Consider the following 24247-nt stretch of genomic DNA (forward strand, 5'->3'; position numbering starts at 1 on the left):
AAAGCAAGACCAGGGAATACAAATACAAGTTAGATATGCTGGTTTAGAACACAACTTGAACAGAAATAGTTTGCTCAGAAACTGTGATAAATAGATCAACAATTGTGACAAAGACGATGGATGTTTGCCGCCCCTGCCTATGGGAACAGGCTACTAATGCTGTAAACCAACACATTTTCCAACCTATTTTTTACACATTGTGTACTGAGGTGGACCAATTCTTCATTATGAGAGTTTATCATCATAGTTTTTTAACTGTTTGAAAATCTGACTGTTTTAACTAAAAAAACACTTTCTTATGACTGAACAATGTTTATGGAATCCTGATCAGCCAACATTGAATCAGAATTATAACTTCTCTCAGATGCCAAAGGTGAACACTTTGAAAATCAATTCTACCACGGCTCATAAAAATCTAAAGCGCGTTCTCTAAAAATAAAATAGGAGACACTCTTGAAATGTCTCAAGGGAATTATCAAAATAGATTTGAACAGTGAATGTCTCGGTATTTTAAGGTCATGGAGAAGAGATAGGAAAATAGCTTTATTAAATTGTCTCTGAGAGGTAGAAAGTTTGTACCAACCATAAAAAACACCATAAATGGAAAACTCATAAACAGTCTCTTTGTCTCCTCAAGTTTACTGAGAGACTGGACTATATCATTCAGACTCAAATCTTTCAGGTATTTGCTCTTCTAGCAATTTTCTGATTCGCCTACTACACCGCCAAAACCACACAAGCCAATGATTATTCCAAACCAAATAGCAGATTATTGGCAAGAACGTAAAAGCAACGAGTCTTGAAAACCTGTAAGATCGAAGTGGGATTCGGCCAAGTCAGGCAACATTATCTAAAGGATTACGTATCACATGTATAAGTAAGGGAAAAGTCAAACCAAGGTCATGCAGGATATCATGTTTGGAGGGTTTTTTAATGCAAAAAAGGTAACACTTGGCGGGAAGGGGATTTAGACAGGATAACAAAATCTGACAGATGTCAGATTGGAATAGTTCCACATCATAGCCCAGGTTGACTATCGAAGAGAAGTAGGAATCTTTCTTCAGGGCGGTCACGTCTACAAAGCCCACATCCTCATGCCTTTAGCGCTTTAACAGTAAAGTGCAAGGATCGGATAAACAAAATACGGTGAAATTAGTGAGTTAGTTTATACACACCCTTTTTACTCTTACCCCCCTGACGGCGTAATTTTGGATTGATCGTGGTGACTGTTTTGTGTTCCATTTTCGGATAGAGGTAATCATTCGCTTTTTTGCCGTAAAGTTTATACAACTGGATGTGATGCCAAGGAAGATTTGCAAAGTCTTCTGTTGTCAAGACGAATGATCGGTCTTCCTCTTGAGTACGATCATCGGGCATTCCTCCACCCTCCGGGACTGGTGATATACTATGAGGCTCTAACATCTCATTGGTTGATATTCGCCGGCCAGGAACGTTGAGCATTTCTTGACGCAAGGATCCCCGCCGGGAGTCCGGTTCGCTTTTTCGTCTTTCTGGCATGGGCGATTCAACTTTTTTCATTTGGCTGGCTGCGCGTACTTCTTTGGCTTTTTGGCGGTCAGACTCTGCAAGGAATCAGAAATACATATGGCATCTTTCACTAACTTTATACAGAGCCATTCATGACCAAGTTAGCCTTAAAATAAAATAACAAGTTGATGACTTGGATATTTTTAAATAGCACAACACAAATAGACGAAAACTACCAAATCGAATTAAACTGTTCTCAAATGAAAGCTGTTTCAAATGTTTCTTCACTCACCAAGTGACTCCTTGCATATTTTCAAGAGAGCCTCTTCCCGTGCTTGCTTGCTATCTCTGGCAGATTGGCGAAGCTACAAGTAGAAAGAAACATACATGAACAGCAAGTAACGAAGTTTACATTTTGTGCGCATGGGAACACAGGCAACAGGCGATGACGTTGTGACTTGAACACAATGTCCGACTGACAAGTGGCATGACTTATGGGACACTGATATGGCTCTAAATAAAAAATTGAAAAAGGGGTGAACAAAAGACTTTGACAGAAAACTGTGTTGAATACATCTATGCCTGATCTTGCTAGTTTCAATATGATTATAGTCATTTTTGTGCCTCTGCATGAGTTATGATCTAGATCATTGCAAAATTAAAGAGCACTGCACACATGTGAGTTTGATCGCAGAGACGTATACTTTTATCTCGTCTTGTCCAGACAATTAGCTCAGTCATCCATTATGGCCGGATTAGTACCAAGCTCACTACAATGTCAAACAAGTCAACAAAAACTGCCCATGAAAAACCACATGAACCATGACACATGCTTTCACATATCACTCCAGGGATGCTAACACCAGCGCTAACACTTTCTACTGATAGCATTAGCGGTCGTTTCTATCTCATTCTGGGTAATATTGTTTAGGCCGAGGGGCACTTAGACCGTTGCTATCAAGCTGGTGGTTGGGTAATTTTCCTATCTTGTTGGGGAATTGAGAGTATTTGAGTGACCTTTGGAATGTTCCGAAATGCACATGAAAAACTAACTGCAGAAAGCAGGCCTACTATGGGAATGTGATGCTCACATCTCAAATCAATCAACTGGACCTTAGCTGAGCGACAAAGTGATAAAATCGCATGGACATACATGTACATGAAATAATGATTTTGATTAATTACTTTATTATGAGCGCTGATTCATCAACTTTTATTATTGTGCTTTAAAATTTGCCATACTTTGCTGCTGACGTGGTACATCATCTGCTACAGGCTCAAGCCGGCGTCGCCCTGATCTGATTAAGCAGCACCACCTATCAGCAAGATCTGCATCATTCATTCGTATAGTTCATGCTGATTAGAATCAGCAGGACTCATCCAGATGTGATGAGGATGAAGATGACTATCTTGCCGTGGTGCGATTAATTGGCTGGGGTTTTGTCTGATGGCAACTAATTCTGGTGACAGATGGTTATGGATGAGTGTCACAGCTAGGCCAGCGTGATTCCGATTTCTGATAAACTGCACTCCCGGAAATATTTGCGCGCTTTAATCGACAGTTTACACATTGTGTGGGAATTTCATATTGTCAGATCTCCATTCTTGCAGGATTATGCTTATAGGTTTTTCCATTCTAAGATGCATTGCAAACAACTTTAGAACTTCGTTCAACCGAACCCATACTTAATCCAGATTTAGTGGACTTTCTGGACATGTTTTTTTCCGACCAAATATTTCTCATGTTTGTGAAACTTTATTCAGTAAAGAAAATAAAATGAAATTTATCAAAAGGTGATTCAGACAGCAAGGTTGCCTGTGATATAACACCGAACTGAGGTAGGAGGCATTGTACGGTGCATGCAGAAATCGCATTAATGGCAACTTTTTTTGGTGGATTTTGACTGGCACCTAGGACTTGCCAGGAAAAGCTGCCGACTTCTGTTGGTAGTTGTTTTCTTATTTCCCTTCAAAGGTTCCTTTTCGAAAGTTGTTTTCCTCATCTCTGGTAGAAAATGTCATTTCTAATGAACTGATTTCAAATGGTGCTAGATATTGTTAACTCTATGCTACAAATGAAACCAGTGCACTCGAAAAACTTCATCTATAACTGACTTTGAGTGGAGCGCTTTTGCAGTACTCCAAACCACTATCATACCAGTAAAACCACTATAAAAACCTTACACTACTCTAGCTAATAGCAAAGATGGCATACTGTAGCTACTTGGACTCGGCCTAATAAAAGTAATTTAAATGAAGCTAAAGAGAGAAATAGGAAGGTAACTTTCAGAGTTAGCCTTGGCCCACTTTACTATACTGAGTGGTTAAGAAAGACCCTGATTGTAACTGAAAGATCATGGAATACATGTAGACCTATCAAAATAAAACTAGCTATGAACTTAATCGTATTACTCCTGAGAAATGTGTCCTGACAAACAACTCAGTCTATATCCCTGCAAATTTAAAGAGAAACGTCCAAGCACTTGGATACATCCCTCAAATGAAGAATATCCCAGGGAATCCAAAGTATATTTAATTGGTATTCTCAAAACTGCACCCACACTACAGAAACCTGACCTCACTGCTCACCTAAGTTGCCAACCAGCGGGTGGGGCTCTACTGGCTATTGCTTGGGTAGTGACCAAAGTATTTAAGGGCAGAAGTAGAGCACCAACAACAACAAAATAAAGCCTATTTGAATTATGCATAGGAGATTATTAGAAAAATATGAAAAGAATTAACAACTGGTATAGTTCCCAACTTCATTGTAATTGCCCATTGCTCCCTTTCCCTATGGCTACAAACAATAAAAATTGTTAAACCACTAATCTGAAAATCTCATAAAACTATTAACAGCTGGAGGTAACCTATTGTACTGGGTCCATTGTCACTAGTATTGCATTACATCATCACAAATGCTTTGGAATTGCATTTTGGTTACGGTTTGACTCTAATCCTAATAATACGCTTTAATATTCTCAATTTTCACCTTAACCAGAGCCAATATTTCAATATAATGCATGATGCAATCAATCTACATTTTGTTATGTATTAGGCTGTGTTGATTCTCACATGCACCAAAATAACCTTCAATAGACCCAAAAAAGTGGGGTCATCAAGTGGCCCAGTCTCCATCACTCATTCTGATCAGCCAAAGTTTTTCTGCAAAAAGCTAAATGACCCTCCAGACTCAAATTTCACCAGCTACAAGGTCTACCCATGATAATAATTTAGAGTGGAACCTCCCCCAGGGACACCTCTCTAGTCCGACACTGATGAAATAAGATTTTTTGGCACTTTGTTCTCCTGGCAATCAGAAGGAGTTTCGAAGTTGAAATGTCATAATGCATGGCAGGTATGTGGAATTCTATGTCAGGGAAATATGTACACATTTCACCAGTGTACTCAGCCTTTAATATGAATGGTCAATGAGTACACCAATGTTTTTCTCACAGGTTTTTCTAGAGCCCATAAAAAGCCCAGGGTTCATTAATTTGTGGCAGGCATTAGTTTCGGCCAATCACAATAAATGTAACTTGCTCCCAGAACACATCAACTATTTATAACACCACACTAAAATAAAATTACTCGGAATTCATAAATTAGTGGAAAAGCATTGTGAATAAACATATGGTTGATGCAGACCAAATCCTCTGGTTTCCATATGGTCAGAATTGACAGAACTAGGCCTTCCAGACTCTTGAAGTTTTCATTACCTTTACATTACAAGATTTCAACTCAAACTAACATAACACTACCTATGAAATTGTCCAAGTTATTTTTTTCGTAGATTGTGAATGAACGAGCCTATCATCCTCCAGTATGTTTGAACAGGCTCGGAGGAATCTACCAACATGTTTACACACTACTCTAAGAATGTTCCAAGCCCGCCGCCTTACTGTCCCACAATCGATCGGAAGGGAGGGACAACAATTTAAAACAAACACGGCACTTCATCGTATCTTGCCATCTCATCATGCTCTGTTTTCGAGGCTGGTGTCCGTGTTGGTGTTGCCTCATACTTTTCCTTGCAGTTAGAGGGCGAAGCAATCTCTAGACATGGATCAGGATGGCATGTGGTCAACTGGTGGACAGGGACTGGATTGTCTAAGGCTCAAACGAAAACAAGGATCCGTCTCCACCTTGTGCTGATCTTTCTCCCAGTCCTGGAACTCACAAGAAACCATGAATGCCATCGCCGAGAAAATAAGAAACTCTTCAAAAAACCATCACCGTATTTCGTTGAGTGCACAGAGCATTGATCCTGCATTGTCGGTCGACTAGCAGCGCACAGCAGCACTGATTTCAAATGGTGCTAGAGGCTTTGTTTACGAGTCTATCCACCACTTAAAACCAGGCTCCTGAGGCTTACATTCTGTGACATCATCTCGTTGAAGGAGAGGAAAAGCGTCGTACTATAAAATACCGAACCAGAGTTTTATCTAGAAAACTAACACCGCATTTAAAGAAAACATGTAACTGATGACATTTTACAATTTTTTTAGGCCTGATCATCTTTGAACAGTTGATGGAGATTACCACAAGTAATATTTTATAACAGAATCAGTGAAATATACACCCTATAGTATACGCCCAAAAACACACTGGCATAAAGTTATTAATACAACATATAGTGGGATTATATCAGTAAAATATTTTATGATGACTCTTCTGAGGGGATTTCAAATTTTCGTCACGGATACATAGATTGATTGATTGCGCATCCAGGTAATTATTTTGTGTTCGTGCATGGCTTCTGTTTTACGCATTTTTTGTAATTGACACTGTCAGTGCAAAAAGGAGGTCAAGTAAAGATTACAGTATGTTCCTCTTTGAAAAGATCTAACAATAGGGAAAAAAACTGTCACCAAATATCGCTCATTTTGTCTCATGGATATCACCTAAGGTTACATGGCATGAGACAGCATGAGCAATCACTCAAAAAGGGTTCGTTTGCTGGGTAAGGGTTGCATCTCTTCTCTCATTAAGACTCAACGTGAAACAAGTTAAAAGTCTTAATTAGGAAAGAGAGCAAGTTATCGGTAGGGTGGAAAGAAAACATGCAAAGATAATGAAATTACCTGGTAACGAAGTTACAATTTCATCTAGAACCAAAAAATTAAAGAAAGATTCATGAAAGAAGGTCCAAACACTACGACATTTAAACAGATGACAGATTATATGTATCAATATTGTCTGGAAAGAGTTAATTTGTCATGTCCGAAGTCTGTGTACAGTCTCCACCTCCTCCTGATTGAAGAGTGTGAGATACCGAGAAAAATCAATCAGGGACGAAGGATGTTCTTATTAGCGTATGTGAGCAGCGCTTGCCGATGAGATGGGTACACATCTGTGGGGTTCTGATACCTGCAGGGTGGATGGCGTGCGGCCACTTGGGAGACTGGAGCAATGGCTCAGTAGCCATCTCACTACCCAAATGAAAGACGGTGCTGTTTGTTCAGGGGATAGAGCAAAACAGTGTTATGTTATTCAAGGCAAAAATTAGTGCCCTAGCTTTCACCTTTTGTTGGTACCAATGCAATCCCAATATAGTAATGCTGATTCATTTTTCAATTCAGTAGGAAGCAATTTTTTAATTCGACTCTGTAGAAGATGGGACAATAGCACTGTCCCACCAAATTGTGGATCATGGTCCAACATAGTTTTCATTGATCTTGATTGTTTACAGCGAAAATACTAAACTGAATTGCAATCACAAGAGTACAGCCTTCTGTGGTTGACTTTTAAAAATTTGCCATTAGTGCAATAGCGAGCGTAAAACAATACATTGTATAGAAACTGTTTTATGCATCACTGATGTAACATCCATCAATCAAATAATACAATAGCATATGCCATTAAGCGTAAGTGATGATGCGGTGTAGCCAATGAGGACACACACCATACAAAGCGTACTCCACAGACTGAAACTTGACTCTCGCTCAAAATACCCTTCTCGTTTATTCATGCATAAATAAATTGATGAATCAATTCAGCATTCTAGTACATTGACTCCCTCCGCAACAAGAACACTGCAGGGAGGTGGAGAAATCAATATGGCCGCCTGCAGTTGCCATGGAAACCATCAACAGTCAACAGGAACTATCCAGACACGCATGAAAAATGCACTGGATGGAAAAAGCGTTGATAGATATCATGGTTTGCAAAGTATGAGAAGTTTATTGAACGTCCACTTGTGTGACGAGAGCCTTTTTTGATGCGTCATTATTGCCGAGCGTTTATTTTTAACCCAAAAATACCAAGGGTAGCTTCAGAGCATCCACTAGAAGATGGCTAATCGCTTTGATTTTGACAAAGCAGAAAACCCGAACACCAGTATCCTGTGAGGGAAAAACCTATGCAGTCTACTCACTAATTAAAAAATTGTAATGTTCCGGAAGCCGATATATCATATGAGTTCTGCTTGATTTCCCTAGCCTCATCATGGCATCGCCTAATTGATTTATGGAACCAGCATTTTCCATTAAAAAAGTGCAACTCGTCCCGTATAGGAGTTGCAAAAACATCCCAATCTAGCATTCCAGAAAAATATTTGAAAAGCAACATTTTAAATTCATGTTGTTTACTTCAAATATTGATGCGTATGGGAAAATTCTTTCACCAAATATCAGAAACATGAGAGATGGAACTGCATTTTTGCAGCTCCCATGAGTGTCTGATAGATAACTGATTTAAAGCACTCGGAGATCATTCCCCACCCACCTTAACAGGCAGGCAGTGTATATGGCTGTGGGCGGTGTCATCTCAAGGCCTTTCGTGTCAAGATGCTTTGAGATGGAAGTCTGTATGAAGCACCTGAAGGAACCCCCCCCCCCCCCTTGCCAGCAGTAATGTTTGGTCAGTCTAAATCGTGGAAACCGGAAATCAGAAATGTCAACCTTTTTTAGCCTCAAACGCAAACGAATGTGATCTGAATTGAAGCTCACATGTGTTGACCTTTTGCTGTGATGCTATATCTGCTCAACTCTGAGCAGTTTTCAACATGTGAGAACCAGGAAATTCACTTTTTCAGGATCAGTGGAACCAAGCAATTGACTACATCCCAAGCGAGCAATCAGGAATAGCAGCGCTGTATATAAATGGTGGTATGTCCTTGAGGTTTAGGCGCCGGGATCAATAACAGCCCGAACATGGTATATCATAGTACATGAAGACAAAATAGCGGGATGATATCACTGTTCAAGCGAGGATACGGTATAGTGACATTGCAACAGATGGGTTGCATCGAGGAAAATGAAATATTCAAAATATCATTATTTCGCTTCATCTTTATTTCCCACCATACTGGAACCAAACTTACACGTACACAGACTGCAAGTAACCTTCACCAATCAAGAGTACAATGCATAATTACTTCATTACGAATTCAAAATAATTTTGCATCGAATCTTCTCAAAATATTTGATTCGAAGATATTTTGCTTAGTATGTAAGATGACAAATGGAATCAACAACAACAGCAAAAAACGCCCTACCTTTGAGAAGACCGAGAAAATGACTGTCTGGACCAGGATCCCGAAAGCAGTTCAAACACACCCTATACCTCCGACAATCATCAACCTGTGCCAGTACTGTTCCGTAGTTGCTCCCAGCAGATAATCGGCTGCAAATCTATCACGAAAGCGCGGATAGTTGTCATGGTACATAATTGCCGATCAGAGCGTCCAACAATCACAACTATAGTCCGTCTTAATTCATTATTGAGCTCGAATGCAGTAGCATGCTATCCCGTTATACATATTGCCACTGGGTAACCAACGTCATCAATGATCGTCCACGCTACCAACGAACAAGAGAAATAGTGCATAATGCATATTGAAATTCTGCATACTGGCACTCGGGATCAATGCGGCAACTGAATAGCTTCGGAACGGGAGGTCACTGAGAAGTGGTCTCGGAACCGACGAGAAGCAACGTGCTGGGGTAGGAAATTGAGGTGGGAGGGCACAAGCACCCAATGCTGGTATGATGCATAGTCTATAGCTCTGATCTCAATGAACGATGTTGAAGGAAAGGGCGACTGTAACATTGGAAGTTCAACAAAAAATCCAGTCAAGATGATAATGATATTCTGAAACATATGGAACTACCACTTTTTGTCCAACAATCTGCTCATCTTCGAGTTGTCTTGTTTCATGAGATTCCTTCACAAAAGCCCAACACGATAGCTATCTTTGCAAATACCTTGAGATGCTCTGGCAAAATGACAACATCTGAGGTTATTACCTTGAACTACTCGACAAACTAAGTCGGACCTAGCATTGTCCCTTAAACAAATTTCCTCACATTCCAGGCATAACCTTCATAATCTCATTCAGTCATTCTTAATGCTGCTGAAATTTATACCAACTCTGCCTTCCCAGTCATCTCTTGCTGGCGGAGAATTTGAATATTTCGATCCCCGATCAACAGGGTACGCCATCTTGGCTAATTAGGAACGGTTTCATGTCTCCCAAGAGGGCGCACCACTGATGATCTGCATCATACTTGGCACAGTAATGTCGTATTTATCATGAGGGTGAGGATGGTGTAGCATTTTATCAACAGATATATACGAATGTTCAACTGAAGTATAGTTGAAATGGGTGTACCATCTCTGTACAGCAGAGTCTTCAAAGACTGATGAAACAGACTAGATAAAGCAGAAGAAAGTCAAAGGTTGCCATTTCTAACCAGGTGGTCGAAAAAGCCATGCAACACCAGAGACTGAGTCTGGTACCAGGATCTCCCAGCTAACGACTAATTATCTCTGCCATAGACTAGATATGGCATGACGGAAAAATCTGATCTGGTAGCTTTGCCACAATCCGAGATGTCACGCAGAAGCTTCGATCAATGAAGAAACTGTCAATCAGGTGAGAGCAGCCAAACTTCTAATAGGCAAGTATGATCAGGTCATGACATTTTGGGTCGAGTTACTATCCTTCAATTTTGCTGATGTAGGACTGTGTCTGGTTTCAATGCTTATCGATATTTGCGTGGAGAATCTAAAGCATCACGCAAACAAGTGATTTTTGTAACTGTCACTTGCGATTATAATCACTGCTATATACAATGTCGTCAACGGGTTAGAACATCAATTGCTGGTGTTTTATTTTGATCACAGCTAATTCTATCACAAACCAGCTAACAGCCAACTCGGGGAAAGTTTTGTTCTCATTTGGAGCAGGAATGTGCATAAACATACTTACACTACATAATAGTTACTAATAAGTTAACCGGGATCCCATTCAGTGTGACAAATCATGTGAAATACTGGCTTCAGTATTAGGAAAATCCATTATGATAAGCAACTCAAAGACCCCTGGGTTGGCTCGGACAGAAAGTTCACATTAAGTGCGTTTACCGACTTGGCAGATGTCCAAATACGTTCAAAACAAGTACACTCAGAAAGATTATTGATGTATACCACTTCTAATAGCAAGGCACTCAAGAAAGATTTTTGTTCAGATTTAACTGGTGTCATCACTGTCACGAAAAAACCAACAAAATCTCTTTCACATACCTTCTCTTGTTCAGATTGCTCAAATTCGCGTAGTTTCGTTGCATAGTCATCTTGGGCACGTATCAGCTCCCTCTGGAGTGCAAGCTTCTTCTGCAGATGGCGGTGTTCTGTTTCTTTCTCTTCATTCTTTATCTGCTGCCAGTACTTGTAAGTCTTCTCGTTATGCTGAAAGGATATACAAAAATACACATTTTGAGTTATTTATGACATATTTAGTCTGTTTGGTTTCTTCACCGGTATCTCTCTCCACTTTCGTTGCCCATCGCAACGATAATCATCACAGGTCTTGGCAAAAAAATGTCTCGTGTAACATTAGTTAAACAGCTTGATCAGCCCCATTGCCAACTTTTACCATTCATATCGAAGGCAGTGACGCTCTCACCTAAAGACTAGCTTCGAGTTTTACATCCTGGAAGGAGACACGAATTGGCCCCTTGACAGATAGATGAACTGAAAAATGCCAACACTAATCTTGATTCAGTGTCTCAGTTTCATGGACGTGAATATCTCCAACATACTCTGACGATAAATTCATTCTAAATTGTTCCCAGATCTTGTGTATCTGTAATCAACTCTATCTTCGCCATATTTCATGATGATGCCACGATATCAGTTCAAGGTCATTAGTCTCGATTGCTGAAGCCACCCCCACCGAAATATTCATGAGTGCCGCAATTCGCCGCGGGCTAGTTGAAACAAATACGATTGATTCCTCTGGAGCTGACAGATACAGAGGCATACTACATGATATGGCAAAGTTATATTAGGTAGTATTTCGTGTGTTCTTTCAGAATGGTAACATCCCCATTCAGGAAGACACAATCCAAGATTGTGTGAAGGATGTACAGATCTGTTCATTAAAAATGTGAAATTCTTTGATTTGCTCTCACTATATATATATATATCAGGCAATGCTAAGCCTTCTCTGGAACATTCTGTAATGGGCAAACGTCCCAAAGCTAAATCATTATTTGAACATTTTTCAAAAATTCCAAGTATTGTCCACAAACCTACCATTTGTTCTCACCACAAAGCAATATTATATAACACAGCAAAAGAATGTCTCCAAATCTGTGCAGGCCAAGTCATGTCAAGTCAAAAAATCAAAGGAAAATTGGCTTTGAAATCATACTAGGTAGCTGTGTAGATTACATAACATGGCAATTGTGATAGTATGATCTGTTGGGACCTGAACAAACCTATCAAGGCTTGACTGGTCTTTTTCAGATCACAGATGGGCTGGGAAAGATCGAACCGTACCATATGATGTAGATGATGATAATGAGTGCCAGGGAGGATGCAAAACAGAGAGAATGGCTAAACTTCCCCATGACCCTACACTTTTCAAAATTGTTGTCAAATTCTAAGATTTTTTCAAAATGTTGAAATTTCATGGTGAATTTCAAATATATTTCTAAGATTTGGGGGAATGGGGCCCCTAGGGCCTGCGCCTGTGTAACATGAGGTGGAAGCAAGGCCTGGTCGTACGGCATGCACACACACATTCTAGTTGGTCCGAGCAAGGGCCGACTTAGATTTCCTCATATTGCACACATTTTACCAAAATGAGGAAAAGAGCTCCGAGAGCTCAAACTGCAAAGAATGATGAGAAAAATTGGCAACCAAAAGGCATGATGAATTCTCAAAAAGAGAGAAATTCGAGAAGAACCTACCTTAAGTTGAATGTGGACCTCCAACGGGTCATGGGCGATCCTTACTGGCGAAACATCAAATAATCTACACACAGCTATGTTGATAGTTACTAAGAGGGACACAATTAATATGCAAATTGTAGCGTTTGACGCAAATTACACAAATACACTAGTGGCTACTTATTACATAAAACTTACATAACGAGCCCAGTGTATTGACTTGGTACATGTTTTACTTTCGTCATTCAAAGGAAACAAAGAAAATACCACTTTTCCATTAAGTAAGAAACGTCATCAGGACCACCCTAACCAGACCTAAGCTATCAGTACAATTACTGTACACTTTTTAAACCATTTTTGAGCATAGTTGACTTTAGAATGATCTTACAATTGCCTGGGACAAAATTCAAAGGCTCTCCCCATTCTGAGCTTAAATCTCTGGGCAAGTTAAACCTTAAAATGTGACGATGCATGAGAACGTCCATTACAAAAAATCTTTTCATCTTCAAAGACTTTCTTATAAAATGTTTGTGGATGCCTATTTGAGATACACCATACAACAACTCATGGAGGGGTTTTCAGTCATTTTGTTGAATGTCATCATTGCTGAGACATGGCGAGGTCATGTTATCTCAACAATATCCAATCAAAAATTATCCAATAATCTTGATTTAAACTTAGAGAGAGTTCAATAGTCCATCAACATCATAATTTAAAGGAGTACATGTCACATGAAGCTTGATATTCAGAGCTCTGATCTACAAACTTAACAATAAACTTGCAGTAGCCATAAATAGAAAAGAGCTCAGAGGCAGAAAAATATCCCCTGCATATGCCCACCGGACAACAATCAGTAGAAACCCTTTCACAGGTGCCCCTCTCATGATATTCCAACAAAGCAACTAATTACCAACTCTTTATTTTCTTTACAAGAGCATAATTAGTGAGGGAAAGGGTCAACAAAAGCGACCAACTGGATAGGGTCCAAACCCTTCAAGTGCTTTAACTCTTTAAATACTGGAAAATTAATGAATAATGCAACGAACAATGAAAACTTGTGAAATGTGTTTTTGAACAGGTGGCATTGGTTGTGCATTCATCATTTCTATAGAAGTAATATAGAACTTGTAAATTGGTAATTGCGCATAATTAATAACGTATGAGACCCAAGGACGTCAGGTGGTGCGTCACCGACAGCGATATTTTTTTAATGTGTGAATTTTTACACCATGGGCTTCCTTGGTAGACATCGAGCTGCAGTTGATTGTATTCAAAATCTTAGAAATGTTTTGACCTTTTTCTTAATTTAGTTCTTCACACTGCAGAACATGGATATCGATAGAATGCATAGAACTGAAGTGGCTTGGCCTTTGCATTATAGACAATCTCCGCACGCTACAGGTGTCTGCCGTCTCCATTTTCAAGAGAGGAACATAGTAAAACTCTGTACTGTGCATGAAGGTCTTCTTCAAATCAATTTGTTCCATCCTACTTTGAAAGCGGGTAGGAATTCACTGGCATTTTCATTGAAAAGTTAGGTGAATAAAAATGCTCAAGAACAACTGATCTAGATCATACTCCATCCATTTGATATAAATCCAATAGAAATAGTTTGACTATAAAGTCGCCTTTGAGAGAAATCAGTCACCATGCAAATTAATAGGTCATAACGTTACATTGACTGAAGTTTTCAAAAGACTGTTTCTGCAACAATTGATATGAAAACAGACAAGAAAGTCCAGTCTAAGCAAGTTTCATTCTGATTGATTTTAAGTCTGTGAAATAAAGTGTACCCTTCACCGTGTACATTTGTATGCGATAATGCTATAACAATGGCCTCCAACCAGCAAGGGTTAAATTATTACCGACATTAACAACGTCATTAAATATTTGCGGGATAAAATCTGCAAGCCTTGCCCCGAGCATAATCACAAATCTATTATTAGAACATGGAGTAGAATTAATCACGAGGCTACTCAAACACATTCTACACCCCGAGCTATTGGAAACATTAAACTTGCTATAAACCCCAGATTTGCAACCTTTGAAAGCGTAGATCACAATTTTCCCCATGCCACAAATCCTTAAAATCGTTACCGCGATGCTTGCCAAGTAACCTGAATACGAAATCCGAGCTGTCATCTTCAAACATTCGTAAGTGTTGAGATAGCCTGGAGCTACAATGGGATAATATGATGATTTATAAATCGACAGTAGCGCTAGCTAAATGGGGAAACCACCCTCATCAAGACACAAATACCACAGAGGTACATCACATTAGCACAGAATATTAAAATGCTCACACAAACCTTTTAAAATCTGCACAAGAATATGAAATTTGACGCAGCGTTCCGTTGAGGCATCGTTTTATCCGCCATGTCTGCTGACGATGTTTGATCCATTGATATGATGATGCCATGCGGATGTGCTGGCTGGGCCAATAAAACGAGGAATTCTATAGATGGTTGATAAATATGCATATCTCATCAAAATAGAATGTCACGGAACGGACCGGGACAATGGAGCATAAGGTTTTGGAGTGCTGGTCACGGCATCTGAATTCACGCGTTCTGAGGCCACAAGAGTATTTTTCTATGATTTAGACCCGAAGGAAGTACAAATGAAAAAAGATGTTTTACTACGAAACACATTCAAATATATTCAACTTCTGCGAAAGCTTCTGAATCTGATTGGTTACTGAGGTTCCAAATTTTCACTAATTTTTTCACCTTTTTTTCTTAAAAATTCTTATTTTTATTGCAATGCATAAAAAATGGAGCCAACCGAAAACATGTATAGCCAAATGCTTTAAAGGAGATAGAGACCTCTGAAAAATCATGACGTCCTTCAAACAGTAATGCCTTGAAGTTATCAATATACATCTGTGGGAAACCAAAGGGGTCTCCCTTGTGGTGACTCGACCAGAGTGACCTGCATTATAATCATCAGTCCAATAAGCAATAACAAAATCACTTGTCGCAGATTCATCCAAAGTCTCCTACGCTCACTGAATCGAACGTCCTCACTATCTTAAAAGAACCAAGCAGAACCAAAAGGAAAATATGGTCTGGACTCAAATTCAAAAGAAGAAGATGAGTTGTAGACATGGATAGCTGAGTGAATGACCATCATGATTGAAAAGAAAACTCAATGGGACCATGAATGGGGCCTCACAATAGTGAGACTCATTAGATTCTTGAGGGATTGGCCTTGTCTGAACTCAATACCATACACGCAAAATGCCCTCAGAGCAAGTTACAAGAAGATTACAATATTTCACTTTCCACTTTTAGAAACAATTAGCCAGATGTATTTAGAAATTAGAAGGTGCATGAGAATTACTGATTTAGAAGTTTTTTAAAGAGCAACAATCTCGATAATTTTGGACAATGATTAGGCAGTTTAGCATTAATGAGAATGCATCGTTATCCCCGAATTTTGAACCTTTGATGCCAAATTACCTGAAATGTACTAGTACGAGACCAGTCCACAACACCAATGGTGCATCGGCGGGAATTCTTCACTTCACTTTCTTGTATAAAAGCATCACAATTTCCAATCAGAAATTCCTCAAGTATCACAGATGTAAAGACATTACCCCTGGCCCTCGTTCAACTCTCGGATAACACCATCAGCGCAACATAATTCCCACAAATTCACAACAGCCAAAAGTGTGTCTTCAGATTCGGTTGCCATGGTTACCAACATCGTTGTGACCTTGAGTCTGTTGATTGGAGGAGGCAGCCCATAGCCCAGAGAGGGAGAATTTGTAATATTCAGGAATTTACCCATATTTGGTCGATGGCGTATCTACTAGGTGATGTGAGTGGCATAGAATACAGTGTCCATTACCCATGGAGGTATAAATTATACCTCCATGCATTACCCAACTGCCCTAAAGATGGCGACACATGTTAGTGTATAGTTCTGAAAGGTAGTTTAAAATATCCAGTCAAATTTTACTATTTGAAACATTTAAGTGCATGTAATGCATTCTTATTGAGTTCGTTGCCCTCTAGAAACCCTTCTATCAATTTCACTTTCTTATTTTGGAAAAAAGCTTGCCATTTTGTAGAGGGTTAAACAGCTATAATAATTTGTGAACCGAGTGTAAAATAAGAGAGGAAGTCCAGTAGCGGTATGAAAGCAATTTCTATGGAACTCCTGCTGATGCCTGTGTGACACAATATTTCTCTACGATTGATTGCAAATCGGCCCAGAGTTCAGAAATCACAGATCGATATATTCGCTCATTTATGTTGCACAAACGTGAATAAACATATTATATGTTAGTGGCGTATTATATAATTTATTACGACTAAAGGGAACAAGTGGTCTTATAGAATTACGCCATGTTTTCATACACTTGTGTCGAGCAAATAATGGTAAAAGGGTTCACAGACCTTTGTGTGACCAACTAATCACCAAGTTAACCCTTTAAAGGTCAGGCAGCACTTTTTCGCTACAGAGTGCATTAATACTGACATAGATCAAGTTGGTGTTGATTGAGACGGCCCAATAATCACAACTAATTACCTAATTTGACCTCTTTCAAGTATGATATCAGGACACCTCCCTAATAAGGAAAGCATTTGTCCGTCACAAAGGTCAATTTGAAGAGAGGTGCTACTGTGTTTATTACACCAACTTGCTAAATAAGGCTGTTGTTTCTGGGATGTTTCCAGCAACTTTTCCTCGAACTCAAACTTGCTCATGAAAGGGTTAACGTGAAAGAAAATGACGACCACGCATCCCAGAATGGCACACCTGACATAAGAGTAATCGACAAGTTGCGATCTCGTTAGGAGGAGTCACTCATTAACTTAAGAACACAATATCACCTGTAAATCACACTCCAATTCGATCCATGATTAAGGATCGGTTACCATAACAAGAATAATACATATCTACAGGGTGTAACAATCAAATAAAAAAACTGAGGTTGATATGAAAAGTGTAATAAAACGCGGGTAGTTCTGACACATTCAAATCAAAAAGCCCAGGAAAAGTGTGAGAGGCAGGGGTTACCTTCCCCCCTTTACATTTCGTCATTTGCAAACACGGTTTGATTGTAAGAATCTTAACCTCTCTATTGTGTCCAAGGCTCATGGTAAAGTTCATGCCAATTACATGCATATGCAAATGTCACATTATCATGAACGTAATGAAGAACTTCTTCATTCTAGTTGAGATGGGTCATAAAATTGTTATTGAATGAAATGAAGGCATGTACCGGGTGACTGGCTGTGAAAAATTGATGAAGTCATTCAGTGATGCAGCAGTGCAACATCACTTCGGAATCATTTGACAATTAAGATATGGATCTTCATTGATCCACTAGTAATGATGATTTACAGTCATTGAGGCATACACAAGTCATATAACTGGTTGAAGACAAGAGAACACATTGTGCCCATTTTTATGATGCTCTATTCTGCTACCCTAATTTTGCTGTTTTAATCAGAAATCAATATGTCCCTCTCAACAGATATATGTCCTTCCAAATGGCTCAATGAAAGATATCTGCCCTTAAAAAACAATGACACTAACCGCATCTTGATTTGACTGATGCCTTGCCTGACTGCGTAGGGATGAGTTTGTCTTTTCTCGGGGCAGCTCCTGGGATCCTTGGGGCTGAGGATGAGGCTGACTGGCAGCTCCTGAGGATTCCTTCCTCTGCACCGGCCTGGACGGTTCCTTGCTGAGGGAATGCCGGGGGCCTCGGGACTCACTGCAATTAGATGCATGAATTGTTTTCATTTATTACTTTATGGTGTAGGATTGTGGTGCACATGGTTGAAGACAGATGATACTATCCAATTCAAAATGCCATCTTTTTCCCAGTTAGAGGGAGGATTATTGCCCATTTGACTGAATTTAATAATGTTTAAACATATGTTTAAGTTGACAACGACATTAGATTATTTCCTGATATTGGATTTTAAATTCATTATCATGTTTTCCCCACTAACTATGCTCTGACTGCAACAATCCAACATTATGCACCTTCCTCGCCCCTGCACCTACAGCCTCATCAACATTGCGCAAAATGTGTGAATTTTCCTGGCTGGGACAATTACGTGAATTGTGCATACAAATCGTAACAAAGGTACAAAGTTTCATTAGCTACATCGCTCACTGACTCAACATTTGCGTTAATTATCCTGGTCCATTCAGCCTATTTACATATTTCAAAAGTTGCAGTGTTTATGTTGTAGTTTCCATACGGTTACTAGGCAACAAGAAAACACTATTAGTCATTAATGCATTCAGGCGAGTGCAATATTACTATAGTTTTTGACCAGCGTGAATAGAACTCAATACTAGAGACGATTTCATGGGGAGTTTTATAGTGAAATGAATATCATACAGGATGTTTCATGCAAATCTACATGATTCTCAATTTAAAGGGAAATTGTATTATTTTTGTGACACGAGTGTTCAAATAGTTTGAAGGAAAGCTAGAAAAAAATATTTCAGCTAGATAAAAATTCCAATGACGAATTCATTGATTCAAAAAAGAATGTTGTTGGGGAGGTTTGAGATCAAAATCGGCATCTTTAATAGAGAGGTGTTTGCTTAGAGAGGCTTCACTGTAATTAGTGATGTACATGTATATGCATCAGATATTGTTAAGTCATTACAAAGGAATCATTTCAAAATTTTGGTCAAATATCAGAAACACTGGATCTGATTGAAGGCACTTACCTCCCTACCGGAGCCAACACTCAGCCCATCCGCTCGCCTCAAATGTTTGTGCAGGAATGCCCCAGCCCATGCAAACTGACAATTATCTTTGAAAAGGACATTTCAACACCAACGTGTTGGACGGCATATGTCACCAGGACAATTTGTTACACCAGCTTGCAACAATAATGGGCTTCGTCGCTAATTTTTATTGGAAATTGTGCCATATTTGATTAGGCTGGCTGAATGTGCACTGAAGATATCGATGTCATTTTCAGTATTGAGTTTTTAAGGTTTCTAAACTGAAACTTCAAAATTATGAATATAAACAGACTATGAATTAAACTTTCTCCATTAGAACATAACCTCCTATTTAGTGTTGGGGGCAAGCGGAGGAGCATGCAACTGACCCTAGTCTGCGATGATGAAGGTGCATTTATTTTGTTCAACTAACTGAATTGAAAGATGATTGATAACGATATATCCACACTTATCATTTAGAGAAAATGAAATGAACATAATCTAAATATCATTGAGTCAGTTTTTAGCCATTATTGACTGGCATGCAGGGAAACATGTTATTATATGAGCAGAACTGATATATAAATGATATATAATTTCTTAAACCTCCCCTAAAATCAATACCCCTCATATGGCATAATTCCACACACTCACAGCAAATTAAATTTTGGTCGGACGAAGTGACTCCATCTGTAGCAAATTCATAGAACTAGGTAATAGTGGATTTTATAAAGTTAGCCAGATACAGTGGAGCTCTCTTATTACAGCGGCCTGACGGATCAACAGCACACCAGGAACTGATTATCTATCTGCCTGATCAGAACCTTTCAAATAATTGAGCTGAAGCTGATCAGAGTTTTCTGTATCAAAGTCGTCCCACAAGGTTATCAATAATAGTACTTGCCTTCCCACTTGTAGTAATTCAGTTACTGGAAGTTCTACCCAATTTTCAAAACGATATCATATTGAAGAAGAAAATTACTGTCTAAAATTGCCACAAACTATATACACTGGTTGCATCTGGTACAAGAGTGATCAATAATTTCACAATGCAAACACCATTAGACAATAATTATACCAAACTGTATCACAAACCCAGGAATTGATTCAAGGAACAGTTGGCTCACAGACCACCTGTGTCTCTTTGCAAACAAACCAACCGTTGGCAGAACGCTTATCGTAAGTCATAAATTATTGGCATTCCATGGAAGCTGGGGCGACAGATGTGTGTGACGTTTTCGTCTGAACATGCCAACGCATCAACAGAGAATTCACACAGCTGTGTTTACAACATCTGGGGCAGTATCCAGATGTAAAGTTTATATTCTGTATGAATTCGATTTTTTTTTCATTATTTTTCAATACAACAGGAAATTGAACTGCCATTTTGATATTGAAGTCCCAAGTTGTTAATCTGTGTGGCTTCTATATATTCAGCGGTTTATCGAAAACCATTTAACTTCTGAATCCTCAGCATCTGCTTGTAACAATACAAACAGGCCTAATAACATAGCACCCTACTAACAGTTCAGTTACTGAGTGAAATTCATCTCTGAAAGCGTTATTTTTGAAGCACTTTTTATTGGTGGATTGCTGATTTCGACACATCTTATTTCAGCGTCCTACCTAGCTGAAAGCCTAAGTTGGAGTCATCAGGCCATGCAATAACCCCAATTGGGGCATAACTGAGGTGGCACACATAAACGCTGCATCTTGCATTGGACAACAAATTGAATACACTCTTAGAGAAGGACTCCTCCAAGTGCAGAGGGAACACTAAAGAAGAAGAGCCATTGAACTGGACTAATTGCTATTGGGAGCAAATTTCAGCCATTGACACTGCAACAGTTATAACTGCATTTATGGACACACAAGCTGGTGCCATCTCTGCCACCTCGACATACATATTATCGATTTACATCCAAGGTATATCCATGTGGGGGGAAATCAAATATATGTGGAAAGTCACAGGGGAAATGACTGGGAGCAGATCACCAAATCCTGCAGAAATTACCAAGGCTTGATGGGATAGCGAAAAGATTATATAATCAGATAGCATATATGTTGGGTTACCATTGGTAGAAGGTTGAGGATTGAGTTAGTGGTTGGGGAGGGGAGGGGTAGTGTCATGAGGGTTCGGGCATTATTACATAGACAGCGTGACATAACCAGTAATGATCAAAAGTAACAGCTAACGCTGCATGTGCACGCAGAAGCATTTCAGAACTCTGCAATCCATTTTGTTGCCTTCTGCCCTCTTTCTTACAAGTCATCCACTGAACAGAAGGGCTCAAGGTTTTTGAAAGCCCAATCCTTGTAAAAACAATGGTTGCTAGCTTGATAATACAAACTCAAAATCAAAATCAAGATCAACATTAACACTACATGGAGAATTGCTGTATGGTGTCAATAGGAAATCCTTAATTTCCTAATGCCAACATTGAACCTAAAAATACAGGGCCAAAATACCAACGATTATTTAAGCCAGTCCAGCTCAGAAATTCCCCGTTCTAATAGGCCTAAGTCATTGTAAGCCTATTTGCGTTTTAAAGCAAATATTTGCCACGGACTGTAACAACCTGGTAAGAATGGCTCAAGGATCAATGCAGGAACTCACCATGTTTAAGTTAGGGTTGAGGAAATATCACCAAATCAATGGCCAACTAGAAAACAACTTTTTCCAAGACAACCCACCCATTTTCACACACGAAACATGTCTTCCCTTCCAAACCATATAAACAAGCAAGTCCCCTTTAGCTGAAAACAGCTCCCCAACCTCCCCTCCCATTCACAACTTGAGTGGGATTTCCAATGACATTCCAGTGGAAGTTCCATTGAGCAAGCCAGTCCCAGGTTCCCAGCCATTCCAGTTAAGTTAGTCAGTGTGGTGTTGATTTAAAACCCACTGACCAACTGAGTCCCAATGGCAACCCGGTGGTAGCCATGAGATAATGAGGCCAGTGGTTTGTAGCCAGTGGAATTCCAGTTGCAACCAGCAGAGAAACCAGTGGTGATAGAGTTTGCAGCCAGTGGTGTCTTATATACCAGCAGAGTGACAGAGATGTATAGTACCCCAGGTATATGGCCCAGTGCTTGGCGCGTTGGCCCCAGAGTGGAAGTTAAGCAACGTTGAGCGCGGTCAACCTTTGGATCGGTGACCGGCGCGTACAATACAAGAGACAACAGCAGAAGCAGCAGTAGCTGTGGTGTTTCTTAATTTTTACTGGTTTTGCCGAAAGACGATCTGAAAGAAAAATTGGATTGCGGGAAGGGGAAGGCAGGGTGGTGATAAAGGGGCATTGTCACATGCCAGGCTGTTACAAGTATGGTGGAACCTCCCTTAGCGGACACCTCTCTATTAAGGATAACCTCTCGATTAAGGACAACCTCTCGATTAAGGACAACCTCTCGATTAAGGACAACCTCTCTATTAAGGACAACCTCTCTATTAAGGACAACCTCTCTATTAAGGACAACCTCTCTATTAAGGACAACCTCTCTATTAAGGACAACCTCTCTATTAAGGACAACCTCTTTATTAAGGACAACCTCTCTATTAAGGACAACCTTATTAAGGACAACCTCTCTATTAAGGACAACCTCTCTATTAAGGACACTACATGCAGTTTTGGTCTCCAAGTGGTTGTTTCCATTCAATTTGACCTCTGTAATCAGGCCACCTCTATTAAGGACAGCACTTGTAAGTCCCGAGGGTGTCCTTGATAGAGAGGTTCTACTGTATGAGGTATTCAGTCCCGAGGGTGTCCTTGATAGAGAGGTTCAACTGTACGAGGTATTCAGTCCTGAGGGTGTCCTTGATAGAGAGGTTCTACTGTATGAGGTATTCAGTCCCGAGGGTGTCCTTGATAGAGAGGTTCTACTGTATGAGGCATTCTGCATGGAGGCCTGCTAGTTAGGCCAGGAAGAGAAAGATATAGTGGAACCTCTCTATCGGACACCACTCTATCCTACCACTCACCTCCCTTGAAGGATGTCCTTGATAGAGAGGTTCTACTAAGGGACACCATACACATTCTTTTATAATATATGACACATGGGATATCCGTTTTGCAATCAAAAGACTAGTGACAGTATATTTATAAAAGTATAATTATATTCTATGTCGGTCTTCAGCCGAAGTCTTCAGTTCTTCCTACCTTAGAGTAACCCGTCTGGTTACTCCAAGTTCCTACCTTCTCTTTGGTTCATATTCAGGCAGATATTCCTTGAGAACCGGTGGCAAAGTCTCTCCCTGGGCGTCTACCATCTCAACTGCCCTCAAATGCCTTCCATGATTGTCCAAAAAGATGATAAATTTGTTATCTATTTATGCGATCCTATACAACGGCCATGTGCCATAGGTAGAACATATACTGAACATGGCCTATTTAAATCTCTGGGTGCTATAGCAACGGAGCCACGTGGTGTAACCAGTTTTCTTTTGGCGGGATTTCGAATGATTGGCACATGCCACATGCTGGGTGGTTGGGCGTGACGCATGTTTAACTTTCATAAAGGGCTGCATATTCACCAGGGACATTTGACTGGCCTCTTCATTGGACGGTAGTCTACTATTAGGTCTAAGAAGTGTCGCCTGCTGGAGATAGCACCCAAGATTTATAGCAAATGGGCTCAATTCTGTTTCTGCGACCTACAACTGCTGCTCTCTTGCCCTCATTACAATGTCATACATGTATGGGTGGTCTACCAAGTGAAAGGTTCTGTAAGTTATCTTATGGCTCACTAGCTGTGCAGACAACTTTAGGAGTGACCCAGCGGATAAGGCCAGAATAATCCATTCCCTGGATCAAGTTGCTCATTTTGGCAAACCCAGTACATGTATATATATGTGGCCAGTCAAGGTCCTTAGGCCA

At 39.8% G+C, this 24247-nt stretch overlaps 1 protein-coding gene across 2 annotated transcripts in view; it reads right to left on the reverse strand.

Annotated features, from left to right (window-relative positions):
* Nucleotides 1-23731, reverse strand: part of LOC135490801 (uncharacterized) — a 29040-nt gene extending 5309 nt beyond the window's left edge. For both annotated transcript variants that reach the window (XM_064776311.1, XM_064776310.1), the window contains exons 1-5: nt 23567-23731; nt 18216-18396; nt 11014-11178; nt 1781-1853; nt 1176-1583 (exon numbers count right to left, since the gene is read on the reverse strand). In XM_064776311.1, the coding sequence (XP_064632381.1) occupies nt 1176-1583; nt 1781-1853; nt 11014-11178; nt 18216-18396; nt 23567-23640 (901 nt within the window). In that variant the 5' untranslated portion in view covers nt 23641-23731. The remainder of the gene's footprint in view (nt 1-1175; nt 1584-1780; nt 1854-11013; nt 11179-18215; nt 18397-23566) is intronic.
* Nucleotides 23732-24247: the final 516 nt, after the last annotated feature.

The sequence above is a fragment of the Lineus longissimus genome, chromosome 7 (genome assembly GCF_910592395.1).
Source record: "Lineus longissimus chromosome 7, tnLinLong1.2, whole genome shotgun sequence".
NCBI classification, from domain to species: domain Eukaryota; kingdom Metazoa; phylum Nemertea; class Pilidiophora; order Heteronemertea; family Lineidae; genus Lineus; species Lineus longissimus.